Here is a 14,952-nt window from a genome sequence, read left to right on the forward strand (position 1 = left end):
TTGTGCTCTAGAATAATCTGCCTGATCAGGAATCACATAAACATATTCAATGAAAGGTCTGGTTGCAAGCAAGTGGGATCAGGTGTGAAGAGTGGCGAAGTGGGAACCAACTGCCACAGAGCTGGTGGTGGACACTGTAGGACATGGAACAGCTGCCCAGGGAGAGAATGCCATTATGTAAGAAAACTCACAAGCACAGGACTCTGGACACTTGTGCCTGCCCGTGGGTCTTGCTAGACGTGCTCAGTCTTGAGACAGGCCCCTCATTCTGCATTTCCCAGGACTGGGAGACTGGCAGAGCAACTCCAGGAGGGAGGTCAGTGAGTGTGAAGGTCTAGAGTAGTGGTTCTCAACCTGTGGGTCATGACTCCTCTGGGGATCACATATCAGATATTTACACTGCAATTCGTAACAGTAGCAAAATTACAGTTATGATGTAGCAGCCAAATGATTTCATGGTTGGGGAGGTCACCACAACATGAGGAACTGTATTAAAGGGTTGCAGTGTTAGGGTCAGAACCACTGGTCTAGAGGGAGCTGAAGATAACTGGGAATTCTAAGGTAGCAGGATAGTGGGGGCACATGGGATTGCTTGCTAAGCACAAGTGGAATTCCCCCTCAGCCTTCAGTTGTCCTGGGTTGCACCCCACAAAGAACGATGGTATTCATTTTGTGGGCAGTGCATGAGTGTCCCAGGTAGACTCTAGGGACAGTGGGCAGAGGGACTGAGGAAGGAGCTAGGGACAAAGGAGGCCTCTGTCGTGGTATGGTTCTCTCTCCAGGAGCACCACTCTGTCTGTCCTCATTCTGGGCAGCTTATAAGCTTACTATGAGCTTTCTGCAAGTATGACCTAAAAGTAACAAATCCAAGACCCTATACTGTTACTACTCTAATAATCCTTTTGCATACATTTTTCAAATGATAATTCACTCCATCCATACCCTCCTGCTAGCTGGTATATTAAATAACATACACTAACATTGCTACCACACCATCAGCTGGCCTTTCTAGGGACTCTGAAGAATAACAGCTTCGAGGGTAAAAAGATGCCCCATGGTTAAGAGCACTGTGCCCTTGAAGAGTAGTTCCATCCCCAGTACCCATTCAGACAACTTTACAACTGTCTGTAATTCTAGCTCCAGGGGATCCAACGCCCTCTTCTGTCCCCTGCACTAAAGGGCACCTGCACACGAGGCACACACACACACACACACACACACACACACACACACACAAACACAAGCACACACACACACACACACACACACACACACACACACACACACAGGTTTTATACCACTCTTGTATTTCTGAAAGAAGCTCTGTCTCCCAGTTCTCATGGAGGAGGACTTTCCACACTCTCAGTGAGTAAGTACCACCTGGCTCCTGCAGCCTCCTTCTTTCTGAGGTGACATGCATCCTGGGTGCCTGAGGTGCCTTCACACCAACTTGGGTTTTGTGAGGCTGGCCCAGATCATACTTGAAGGTCTAAGTGGCAGTGATGCCTTGAAGCATATTGCTGTCTGGAAAAAAAAAAAAAGCATTTCTGGCCAGGGAGCATCCTGGGACAGGGTAGCTTGGAGGCAGCTGTGGTATGGTGCCTATGGTCTCTATGTGTCCTACTCTCCTTGCCATGGGTCAGCATGCCAGGGAGGATGTTTTAGGGGAGAGTGTAGAGAACAATTTCCTTCAAGGTATTTGGATCAAAGTGAATAGTGACCCTGGTATCCATGAGCTACATGTATCTGGAATAAGAAAGAACTTTCTTCATTTGGCCTTGATTGGTCTCTCTGTCCTCTGATTTGATCTTTTCTGAGATGAATGGAGGATTTTCACAGGTTCAGAAGGCTCTAAGGTCATTGCAGGATGAGAAAACTCAGGGACAGGGAGGAACAAATGGCCTTCCATTTCATGATGTTTTAGGGCTCAAGGGCAGCTAATTTGTTCTCCTCTGATGTCACTGAGGCCCAGAGCAATTAAGTAACTTGTCCAAAAGATATGAGCTTGCTGGGTATGCAGGCTCACACCTGTAGTCCTGGCACTTGGGAAACTGAGGTGGGAACATTACCATGACTTTGAGGCAATTCTGGGCTACAGAGTAAGACCCTGTCTTACAGAAAACCCATCCCAGCTAGGAGGTGACTCACTGCTGCTTCTCCATCAGAGAGTGCCAAGAACCTCTCAGATGCTGTCCTTATCTCAACACAGACAGGAAGAAGTTGGTGTGCTGGCACAGGCCTATGATCCAACATTCAGGAGTTCAAGGTCAGCCTTAGTTGCATAGCAAATTCAAGACCAGCCTGGGCTACATGATACCCTTTCTCAAAAAAAAAAAAAAAAAATAGATAGAAAGGACAGAAATGATAGAAGAGGAGGGAAATTTTAATTCCTTCACCCCTCCCCATCTAACTTGATTCATTCCTCATCAATACACAGAAGAAATGTGATTTTTCTGTCTAAACAGCCAATAATGGGAATAAACCTGTCCTCTTTCTAGGGTTTGCCACAGGAATGGAAGTCTGACACAGTCTTGAACACCGTAGTCCAAAGTCAAAAGTCCCCAAAGATCGAAACCTCTCAAGTCTAAGATCCCAAATGATCAAAATCCTGACAATACAATTTTGGAAATAACAATTTTAATTTTTTTAAAAGACATTTATTTTCATTTTAAAGGAACCTTATTGAAGAAATACATACAAATATGACAGAACACATGCTATTTCCAAGCTAAAATAGGCATAAGTAATATATGCCTATTTTAATAATATTTGTTTATGGGAGATAACAGACCACATCCCCAAACAAGTTTGTTTGACTCATCTGCACCGGATGTGCTTAATGACACATGGGTAGGAAATATGTCAGGATGTACCCTTGCCCCTGATTGGATGTAGGCAGGAGGTATGCAGACAGGAAGTAAATCAGGATGTATACTTGTCCCTGATGGGACCTTATGGGAATTGTGGTGAATTGTGGGTTTTGCTTTCTTAAGCCCCTGCAAAACATGACTCAGGGCTATTTCCTGGGAACCTGGGTATAGGCCTGCCAGAGCCCATCCACCTGGCCAGTATTTAATTAAAGCTTGCTTCAAATTTGGCTTTAAACTGTGATAGTGATCTTACTCTTGACCAGTGGGATTAACATAAACTGGATTCCGGCCAAGGTATGCTGCTGGTGTTATGACCTCCAAAGGTGTCTTAGCATGGAATCTGATGCTTATGGAAGCAACTGTAAACTCTTACCACAGCTCTGAGAGATCGATTCGCCATCTGGGTTTACTCTCTCTAGCTTGCCTGGGACCCATCCAGATGTCAATGTGAAAACACAGTGCTCACCCCAAAGGAAATATGGCTTTGGAGCCAAATGAGTGGCCATGGCCCATAAACAGATTTCTGCCTTCCCAAATTCCATGGTCAATGTGGAAAATTTTATGAAGCTTTTATAGTAACAGAAAAATGAAATTCATTAACCAAAGTATTTTTAAAATACATTGGTAAAAACATCAAGTGGACAGAGTGCGGGGGAGAAATCTCAGCCAGAGGCCTCAGATGCTATCTGGAGCATCCTTGGCCCTTTGATTGGCAGAACTAGGCTCTGTGCCTGCAGCGTTCCATTCCTTCCATCTCACTAAAGTTCTAATCGGCCTTTGCAGACACAGCTTCTTTCCAGGAATTCTCGATCACACACACAATGTGAGCCGATCTTCCTTAATCAGCTGGAACATACACTTGTTTCTGGAAATCTCCCTGGGTGTTCTAAAAAATGGCTCTGTCAGGCTTCTAAGCTGTTCATCTGATGGGTTGAAACAACGAAAAGTCCACTAATCCCTTCCCCAGAATTCAGCTCTCAGCTCCTCTAAGATCCTTTCCAACAACAAGCAGGAGTTTTGAGACAATCATTTGATACTGCTTATTCCTGCGTTTATCATTTATGCTTAATTTCACTGTTTATCCCTCCACTTCAGTCTGTTCTGGGCGGGATGTGCAGGTCCTCCCTGGGACCTCAGCCATAAGGAGCTGCGAGAATGTCTGGGACAGTATTCTTGTCCCATTCAGGACAGGTCTTGGGCTCAGCCAACTCTGGCGGTGAGAACGGACAAGCGCAACACCGGCCGGAACTCTCACCACCACGCATGCGCAACTCGAGGCGGGCGATTGCGCAGGCGCTGGAGACGGAGCTCCCGGACGCGCGCTAGTTGTGTTTGTATTATGGCTCTGAGGCCGCAGAGGACTTTCAGGCGGCGCCAGGTCGAGTCCAGCGACAGCGACAGCGAAGGCGCGGAGGAGCGGTCTGCTGCGGAGCCGGCAGAGCCATGCGGGCCGTCTGCAGGCGGCAGAGCAGAGGGAGCGGAGCCGGCGCGCAGGGCCCGTGGCAGCCGGGGCCGAGGTCGGGTGTGGGCGAGTTCCCGGCGCAGCCCCGGAACTGCTTCCCGCAGGGACTGCGGTGCAGGTGACCGAGGGACGGGAAGGGGTCTGGTCCGCAGGTCCCCAGCTCCAGAGGCCTCTACCCGGGGCTGGTGGAACGCTCCTGTGGATTTGGGTGGCATGTCGCCGTTTGCATACTCAGGTGACCCACACCGACTAGAGAGCACAGTGTAGTCATTTTTGATGTTCACAGTGAATCCAAGTCCTCAAAGAGGAGGCGCACTACTCCTGATGCTGTTAAAGGTAGCTGAAAGTTAGGTGTACCTTTTGGGAATTTCTGAACAGTTTTCTAAAAACACCTGACAATTTATTTAACGAATCGGGGGCAGGGTTTTGGAACACTGTCATTTTTAAAATCAGTTATCTGCAGTAACAACAAAAAGTAGATAAAAATAATGTAAAGCGAGAGACTGAGGCAGAGGTAGATGACACTATGGACTCTTCCATTCATGTGTTCAAATACAAAGTCACTTAAAGGATAGAGAGTCGGCTCAGCAGTTAGGAGCACTGGCTGCTCTTCGAGAGGACCTGAGTTCGATGTCCAGCACCTACATGGAGGCTCACAACCGTCTGTAACCCTAAAGGGATTGGAAGCCCTCTTTGACCTTTGACCAGACACACATGTTTACATACATACATACATACAGGCGGAACACTCATACTTCATCAGTCCTGAAGTCCTGGCTTTTCTCCCAAATGTTTTTAGCCCCATTAAAGAATATTAGTGATTTCTCAAATATGCTTAGTAAATGAAAATTGGGTATACTTAATGGTGTACCAGATGATTTGAAATACTTTGGGTTGTTTACACAGATCCAACTTATTTTCACGGTGGGAACATATACAGTCCTCCAGCCATTTTTAAGTAGCGCATACAACAAGCCACACTGGCACTTACTAGCATTTCTATGTTGTACAATAGATACCCTAAACTTAATTCTGGTAAAATTTTGTAACCTTTGCGAACATATCCCCATATCAGCTCTTATTAACCATCATTCTACTCTGTCTCTCTAATTTCCTCCAAATTGTTTAGATCCCACAAGTGATGAGCACTTGCCATATTTGTCTTTGTGTGCCTAGCTTATTTCACTTAAAATAATGTCTTTAAGGTTCAGGATCTTAGTGATTTTTTTTTTTTTTTTTTTTTTTTTTTTTTTTTTTTTTTTAGTTTTTGTTAGGGCTCTCTGTTCATCTAAATTTTGAATGGTCTTTTTTATTTTATTTAAATGACATTTTTTTCCCTTTATTTTACATGAGGACCACAGTTTCCCCTCCCTCCTCCTGCCCTTCATATCCTCTCCTCCCCTTTCCCATCTATCCCCTCCCCTTTCACTCCTCCATCTCCATTCAGAAAGGGGCAGGCCTCCCAAGGGCTTGAACAAAGCATGGCACATCAAATTGAGGCAGGACCAAGCTCTTCCCCTTGCATCAAGGCTGGGCAAGGTAATCCAGCATGGGGAACAGGTTCCCAAAAGCCAGCTGAGCACCAGGGACAGGTCCTGATCTCACTGCTAGGAGCCTTACAAAGAGACCAAGCTACACAACTATCACCCACATGCAGAGGGCCTAGGTCAGTCCCATGGAGGCTCCCTAACTGTTGGTCCAGAGCCCATGATCTCCTATGACCTCAGGTCACCTGTCTCTATGGGTTCCCCCATCATGACACCCCTGGCTCGTACAATCCCTCCTCTCTTTCTTCAGCAAGACTCCCGGAGCTCAGCCCAGTGCTTAGCTGTGGATCTCTGCATCTGTTTCTGTCAGTTACTGGATTGAATGATCTTTTGCATTTGTAACATAAAGTATGTCAGTCATCTGGTCCGCCTTGAGTAAGAATACTGAGGCCCAAAGCCACCATCACTTCCCTTCTAGAGCAGTGGTTCTCAAACTTCTTTTGCCTTGACTTTCTTTGTGACTCTTAAAAATAGAGATCCCAAAGAGCTTTTGTTTCCGTGGGTTATTCTGATTTTGTTACCACTATCCTTAAGAAGATGAGTACAATGTTTATTGCTTCATCAACAAATGTGAATGAAGCTGATGTTTTTCCTCTCCTGGCCTATGGTAGTTGTTAGCTGCCTGACCCAGGTGCTGGGAACCAAACTCAGGTCTTCTGCAAGGACAGCATGTGTTCTTGACCTCTGATCCACCTCTCAGCCTCTCTAAAATGTTTATTTGTTCCTGTCTTTCTTGAGCTCCATGTAGTATTGAATTAGGAGGACATCTTATGAATTGTATATGTTTATTTGGGCTGTTGATTCAAATATTTTGACTTTCTTGCTTCTACAGGTGTCCTCTTAGAATCCAAAACAGTTGATCTCTCAACGGATGAAGAGGAAGAAACACATCCCTCATCGGAAAGTAAGGTTGATCAGAGTCCGTCCTCTAATAGCTCTAGTTCTCTGGAAGAAAAAGAAGTTTCACCCATAGGTTGGTAATTTTTATAATTGTACGTAACTAACTGAACTAACTTCCTTTTTTTGAGACAGGGTTTCACTTTGTACCCCAGGCTGGTCTGGAATTCATTCTGTAGCTTAAGCTGGCCTCAAGCTCAGGACCTGCCTCCTGAGACTATGATGTACCACTGTGCACAGCTCTAATACTGGTACTTTATACACCAGTAATTCCTACTGTTGATAAAGAGGTAAAAAGTGGAGCAAATAGGTCAGTGTGGCACTTAAGACACCTTCGGTTCCCAGTACCCATGTTGGGCTGCTCACAACCACTTGTTCCTCCAGCTCCAGGGATATCTGATACGTCCAGCCTCCTCAGGCACCAGCCCTCACATTCACAAATATACATGCATAATTAAGAATAATATAAATCTTTTAAAACATTGAGCCTGGTAAGAAGTGCAGTCTGGGGTAGATTCTAGATGCAGCACTGTCCAATAGAAATTTTGTAACGATGGAAAGATTCTGTATCTTCACCTTCTAATACAGTAGCCACTGACCATAGTTAGCTCTTGAGCTCTTAAGATGTGGATACTCTAAGAAACTGAACTTTTAATCTTATTAAATGGACATGGCAGTGGTTCTGTGGATGGACAGTGTGAGGAAATGCTTCTGACGTGTTGGCTGCACTGCCCTCTGAGGAAAGGCCAGTCTGGGACAATGTGTGGGGTAGTTTCTAATAATCAGAGAGAGTAGAGTCGTATAGTTTCCCAGAGGAAAGGGGTAGTGAATTCCCTTCAGAGTGCAGGACAGTTCCACAATAAAGAGTTGTCCTCCCTCCAAATACTCCATTAAAAACATGGATGTGCTATCTAGAGAAGAAAAGATGGAAAGGCTAGATATGATGGCACATGCCTATCATCCCACCACAAAGCCTTGCATGTATGAACAGTGTATTTGCTGTGTGTTCAGCTGATAGGCTGAGAGAATTAGCCAATGGTAGACCATCTGCCAATGATAGACCATCTGCCTTGAGATGCTCCCTGTGGCAAAGATCTTCTTACCAAAAGAGATGACAGTTGACATCAGCTTCTTAGATAACTGTCTAGTAGATAGTGCATATGCAAGCATGAGCTATCAGAAAAAACACGGAGGTGTCTGTATCCATTCGGCCCACATCTGTCTGACATCTGCTGTGTGGGGACCATGGAGGTATGGAGGAACAGGATGGGAAGCGTAGTCTTCCCCTTCCTGAACTTTTACCTATAACTTGGGAGAGGACTGCTTTCTGTGACACCAGTATCTCACCAGTGAGCCCCATGCTTGTGATTTAGTGTCTGAATCCACCGAGTCATGCAGATGTGTGTCTCCAGTACACTTGAGTATTGGAGCCTATTGTGTTATCATAACCCCACCTCCACATTCCAGTCCGCTTAGAGGCTGTCCCTTCAGACTATGCTTAACTCCAATACCATAGATTACTAAGCACCCCAAATATTTCTAGTGTGTCCCCAGGGCTGAGCCAGATGTTGGCTCCTGTGATCTGAATCGTTTAATCTGCCTTAGACACTAATAGCTGCACTTCTCAGTTTCAAAGACATAATTGGCTTATCTTCATATACATCACAGTAAAATCATTACCTACATTAGGAAAGGTTCAAAGCTCTGGCAGGTCCCTACTTGACCTTCATAAACAACATTTTCTTTTTTGGTATTAAAGAATTCAGCGAGCCGGGCGGTGGTGGCGCACGCCTTTAATCCCAGCACTCGGGAGGCAGAGCCAGGCGGATCTCTGTGAGTTCAAGGCCAGCCTGGGCTACCAAGTGAGTTCCAGGAAAGGCGCAAAGCTACACAGAGAAACCCTGTCTCGAAAATCCAAAAAAAAAAAAAAAAAAAAAAAAAAAAGAATTCAGCAAATTACTTGATTTTCACTTCATTCTGTTGTTTTGTTGTCTTTTTTGAGATAATGTCTTGCGGTATCACATTGGCCAGCTAAAGTCATGATGATGCCCAGGCTGGCCTTGAACCTTCTGCAGGCCTCTTTCCTCAGTTACCGAATGCTGGGATTGTAGGCATGTGGCCCATTACCACGTATATGTTGTTATGATCATGTTCTCTGTTGAGTCCTGTAAGAGAATGTAGGCACACCTGTCCCTTTACCTCCAGATAGTTTTCTTCAAGTAAACCGCTGGACATGGTGAAACCTGTTCGTAGTTCCAGAGGATCACAAGTTCCAGGCCAACTTGACCTACATGAGACCCTATCTCAAAGAGAAATAAGTAGCTGGGCTAGTGAGATGACTTCTGGGGTTAAAGGTTCTTGGCACCAAGCCTAAGGACCTAAGTTTGATCCCTGGGACCCATGGGTAGAAGGAGAGAACTGACTCCCACAAGTTTTCCTGAACCTATACATGTGTGCCTTGGTGCTTGCTTTGCCTCTATTCCCAATAAAATAAATAATGTAATTAAACTCTTTGACAGAAGAAACTAAGTAAATAAATACTATCTATTAAAAAAGCAAATAATTTGAGAGCATGACTGAGACTTCTGAAATTTCTCACCTTTTCTCTTGTGTTTTAAACATTAGAGCCTTTGCGTTTATGTTTTCTATTTCCCTGATACATGTCTTATATTTATTTCTCAAAAAGTTAGGATCAGCATTAAGGTGTAGCTGAGTTGGCAGAGTGAATGCCTAGCACCTGTGAAGCTCTGGATTTGGATCCTCAGCCTCACAAAAAACTAGTTATGGTGGTCCATGCCTGTAATCCCAGCATTTGGAAATGTGAAGAAGGCAGAAAGATCAGAAGTTCAAAGTCATTATTGCTTACATAGTGGCTGCCTGGACTACATGGAACTTAACATCTCTATTTTCAGATGTTCGAAGGGGTAGGAATTTCTCCTGCCATCTTACTTATGGTGGTATTTTCTTATGAAAACAGTTTTTATAAAGTATAAAGGTAAATTTCATGCATGAAGAAACTTCAGTTCCTAAATTACAAGAATTCATGTCAGTGAATATATGCTATACTATAGAAATAAAGTTGCCTTAAAGTCGTCATTGGGGCTGAAGAGGTGGCTCAGCAGTTAAGAGCACTGGCTGCTCTTCAGGGGACCTGGGTTCAATTCCCAGCACCCACGTAAGTAGCTCACAGCTGTCTGTAACTCCAGTTCTAGGGCATCTGATGCCCCTTTCTCACCTGCATGGGCACCAGGTACACACATGTACACAGGCATACATGCAGATAAAACATCCATATATATATATATATATATATATATAAAATAAAAAATAAATCTCTAAAGCAAAACAAAAGTTGTCATCCAATTAGGTTCTTTTATCTGCTGAAAAGTATTTGTTTTCTTTGCATTTAACTTCTCTGGTTTCTTTCATGTGGATCTCACTTGATCTGACTTGGCTGTGTGCTGTTCTGTTTCTCACTTCCACAAGAGGAGGTAGTGTGCTGGTGTCGCCTCTAAGTCAGGCCACGTGCCACTGATGCTAGCTTCTGCCCATCTCACTTAGGTCTCAACTGTGCTCAGCTCCTTCATGTTCCTGTCCTGACACCGAACTTCAGGAGTGAGAGAGAACAGCTCCCAATTAGTAAGAGAGTAGAAGGCACAGTGGAGGTGCTAGATTAGGTTCATTTCTCTAATGTGCATTCTATATCTATTCTATTAATTTTCTTCCTTTACTGACTAGACTTTGAGCCATTTATTACAGTCAGTGAATCTATCTAAATGGTGGAAAATTAAGGAACATGGTGCCTTTTTCTTGCCTTGAATGCAAGGAGCGTGCATTCTGTGGCTGCTTGGTTTTCACTATCCTCTCGTCTGTTGCAGTTCAGATCCCAGATGCAGCTTTTATTCAGGAAGCCCGCAGAAAGCGTGAGTTGGCCAGGGCCCCAGGGGACTACATTTCCCTGGATGTACACCATCCCCCCACCACTTCTGACAGTAAGAGAAGCAATGAAGAGGACCCAGACAGCAGTGATCCTGATGACTATGAAAAGAGAATACTATTTGCCCCAAAGCCTCAAACACTCAGACAAAGAATGGCTGAAGAAACAGGTATGTATTTAATTTATGAACCAGCATAAAACTATCAAGACATTTTCTTTACATTAGTGAAATTTCTGTTTGCTCATGACCATGTTTTCTGCCATTTCTCAAAAAAATTGCTATCAGAGATGGGGATGCAGCTCCATTGGCAGTCTTGCCTCGTGTGCATGAAGCTTGGGTTTGAGCCCCAGTAACAAAGTTGTGATGGCTCATTCCTGTAATCCTGGCACGTAGTCACAACCTGTCTTACCTACCCCCCAAAGAAAGCAGCACTAAGCTGAATCCCCGACATATATGTTTTAAAGAGTATCGGTGTTGATTTTTATTATCAATTTTTGTCCATAATAGCGTGGCTTTTAAATGATATGATTCTATCATGTATAACATTACCTCAAGATGTGTGTGATGATGTTTACTAATGCTGGATCCCTTCCTTGATTTTCAAGAAGTAAAAGAATTGTACAGTCTCTTGTTTTTGAAATGTTGGAAACTATCATTGCCACCTTTTAAGAAGATTTTTTTGTTGTTAGCATGAAAGATTACAAACATTTTAGGTCAGAGGACAGCTTGTGGGAGTTGGTTCTCTCCTTCTGCCTGTGGGTTCTTCAGGGTTATCAAGCTTGATGGCAGGTTTACTTACTGCACCATCTCAGTGGCCCAGACTAGACTTTTTAATGAGAAAACCACACCTTTCCTTCTCCCCAGCCCTTTCCATATGGGAAAGTGGGTGACTGGCTGGTGATGCATGCGCTGGGCCTGGAGCTCAGCGGCTGCATTTGAGTTCTCATTGCGAGACAGTGCTCCAACCAGTTATTTAGCCTGAGTGTTGGACTCATTTTTAAGATGAAGGTTATACTGGTTCCCCAATCCTGGATTATTGTGAAGAAGAAACAGTGTGTGAAGTGCTACTAAGCCTTCAGAAGATAACCCCCCAAATCTGAGTACTGCTGTCAGAGTGGGAAAATATTGAGTATTAATGTGTTAACTTCTGGTTGTCTAGCAATCAGAAATGAAGAAGCGAGTGAAGAGAGTCAGGAAGATGAAAATCAAGACATTTGGGAACAACAGCAAATGAGGAAAGCAGTCAAGATCATAGAGGTAACTATTTCTGTGCTGTATGCTAGCATCCTGAGGATGCTGTAACAAATAACCACAAACCCAGTGACTTTATTTTTACTTTTAAAAATTGGGGGGGGGGGGCGCAGACCACTGCATGTGTAACGGTCAGAGGACAACTTTGTAGAGTTAGTTCAGTCTTTGCAATGACATGAATTCTGGAGATCAGACTCAGTCTCTGTGTCCAGCTTTTCTGCTAAGCCATCTTGCTGGCCTGAAATCTTCTCTCACAAGGTGGGTAGTGAGTTGTCGGGACTGAGCGTCCGCATGAGAACTAGCCATCCCTGCCTCTGCTTCCCCATGCCTTTTGGCATCTTTGCTCTGTGTATCTTGGGGAGACAGTTGTGTTTGCACTTAGGCTCACCCAGAAACTCCAGTGTGTTCTCATCTCTGGATCCTTCCTTAGATAGAACCATAAAGACTCTGCACCAAATGGGACAACTAATTCCTCTGCTCTGTGGGTAGATCCTGGGGAGGACTACCATTCAACCCACTGTAAGATCTCCATGTTATTAAAACTAAAAAGTATAGGTAAACCTGTGTGATCATTGTAGAATTTCTAACTAGAGAACTTTTTAACACATTGTTTTTATAATTATGAAAGACTTTATTCCCCTCCCCCCCTTTTGGAAATCAGTGTATCAAAAATATTTTTAAAAAGCACTTTGAGAAGAAATATGCCTGGTTCTTGCTCTGCAACTCAGGCTTCCCGATCCCCTTGTGTTTGCCGCTTTTCCTTTTGTAGACTAACTGTTACCCTGGTACATACCAGAGGTTCCAAACACTCTTACCCACAGAGTACTTAATGGCACAGTGATTGTCGTGGTCATCCTAACCTAAATCATTAACTTCATTTATTACCCACAGAGTACTTAATGGCACAGTGATTGTCGTGGTCATCCTAACCTAAATCATTAACTTCATTTATTTAGTAGTCAAGTCCAAAGAGTTTAATGAGATTTATGCCCTGACTGCTTAATAACCATCAGAAAAAGAGAATACAGATAAGTTGAAGAAATGTTAGATAAGATGGCTCAGCAGGTAAAAGTGTTTACCACACAGTCTGGTGACTTAAGTTGGCTCCCCAGAACTCAAGGTGAAAGGAGAGAATCAACTCCACAAAGTTGTCCTGTGACCACACATTTGAGGTGCGTGTGTGTGCTCATACATAGACATAGACACACAGTAATTTCATATAAGTAACCATGCTGCTTACTACTGAGAAGTGTGCCTCTGTTGGTGCTGCGTGACTTCAGCACAACATGAAGTCTAGTGTCTTTCGTTTTTTGAAGTCTAGTGTCTTCATTGATCTTCGTATAGTATCTTTTCCCATAGCATCTGCCTAAAAGCCGCTCCACAGATGTGGCTTCATCAGAGGTTGCAGCTGTGGGGACTGGAGAGCCAGCTCAGCGGTTCAGAGCACTGACTGCTCTTCTTGAGGACCTAGGTTCAATTCCAGCACCCAATGGCAGGTCACAGATGTCTGAAACTCTAGTCCTAGGGGATGTGATGCCCTTTACTGGCCTCTGTGGGCACTACATGCACTTGGTGTGTATATACACACAGATAAAACACCCATTCACATAAAATAAAAGTTGCAACTGGATTAATTAGAGCTTGAAGTCCAGCAGCTACTGGGTATGGCTGTGTTTTCCTGGGACATTCAGAAGTCCTTGCTTTTGAATGTAATGGGACACCTTTGTGTACATTGAGAACAAACTCAGATTTCCTTACTTGACCTTTCTTCCCTGCTGGTAGCTTTTGTCAGCATGGCACAAGTAAGAGTCACCTGGGAAGAAGGAACCTCAGTTGGGGAACTGCCTCCATCAAAGAGGACTCTGGACAAGTCTGGGCATTTCCATGATCAGTGGTTGATGTGGGAGGGGATTCATCCCACTGTGGGCAGTGCCAGCCTTGGGCAGGTGGTCCTGGCTTGTATAAGGAAGCAGGTTAAGTGAGCCATAGAGAACATGACAGGAAGAATGTTCTTCCAGGTCTCTGCTGCACATCTTGCTTACAGGTTCCTGCCTTGAGTTTCCTTGATGATGGACTGTTGTTTGGAAATGTAAGATGGAGTCAGCCCTTTCCTCCCCAAGTTGCTTCTGGTCACTGTTTTATCCCAGCAACTGAGAAGCAGACAAGGACACCCTGATTCTGCCTAGTTATAACTCATTTTGTTGTCTAACATTGTTGATAGTTGGCAAATCATAAGTTTCTTGACCATCCTTCATTTGGTGAATATTTTAGGTAGCTTTATTTATTTTTCCTGTTTGCAAATAAGACTCTGAATATTTGGTTATTTTCCTCCTCCTTTTCTTCATGTGTACAATTTGGGGTGCTTCCTTGAAAAACTGCCACGATAGCCGCCCCTAACCAAGAGGTAAACCTTTCTTACGGTCCTTGCTGCTTGTATTGTACTACTTTCTAAAGGAAGTATCTCGGTTTCTATCAACACGGTCAGGAAGTGTTTCACTGCAGTCTCGCCAGCTTTGAGTGCAGATTTAGTGGACGAAACTAGAATCTCCGGCTCATTTCATTTGCATTATTACCCATTAAGTATGTGTCTGACCGACGGCCCTGTAGGAGCTCTGTCACTGTTTGATACCTGTGGCTGTTGTAACAACTCACCACTGACTTGGTAGTTTAACAAAAACCCTGAGTCAGAATATGAGCCGATCTGCACTTCTTCCAGAACCTCTAGAAGATAATTCACCCCTGACCCTCGTAGGTGCTGTTGGCATCCTTTAGCCTGTGGCTGCATTTCTCTCCGTCTTCACTGTGCCTCTTTTATGAGGACCGTGTTACTGTAGGCCCTCTGTGCACAATCAGATAAGTCCCCGCTGCCAGCATCCTTCTCATTTGCATCCTTTGCCATATAAGGTAACATGGACATAAATGGGAAAGGAGTTGTCTAGTTTCTGATCGCATACAGTAGCCAGTTACAGGGATATGCAGTCTGCTTG

General features: G+C 44.2%; 1 protein-coding gene across 1 annotated transcript in view; it reads left to right on the forward strand.

Annotated features, from left to right (window-relative positions):
- Positions 1-4,179: 4,179 nt before the first annotated feature.
- Positions 4,180-14,952, forward strand: part of Gcfc2 (GC-rich sequence DNA-binding factor 2) — a 38,177-nt gene continuing 27,404 nt past the window's right edge. The window contains exons 1-4 of the mRNA XM_059258012.1: positions 4,180-4,450; positions 6,724-6,852; positions 10,655-10,882; positions 11,874-11,971. Coding sequence (XP_059113995.1) covers positions 4,210-4,450; positions 6,724-6,852; positions 10,655-10,882; positions 11,874-11,971 — 696 coding nt within the window. The 5' untranslated portion in view covers positions 4,180-4,209. The remainder of the gene's footprint in view (positions 4,451-6,723; positions 6,853-10,654; positions 10,883-11,873; positions 11,972-14,952) is intronic.

The sequence above is a fragment of the Peromyscus eremicus genome, chromosome 3 (assembly GCF_949786415.1).
Source record: "Peromyscus eremicus chromosome 3, PerEre_H2_v1, whole genome shotgun sequence".
Lineage (NCBI taxonomy): Eukaryota > Metazoa > Chordata > Mammalia > Rodentia > Cricetidae > Peromyscus > Peromyscus eremicus.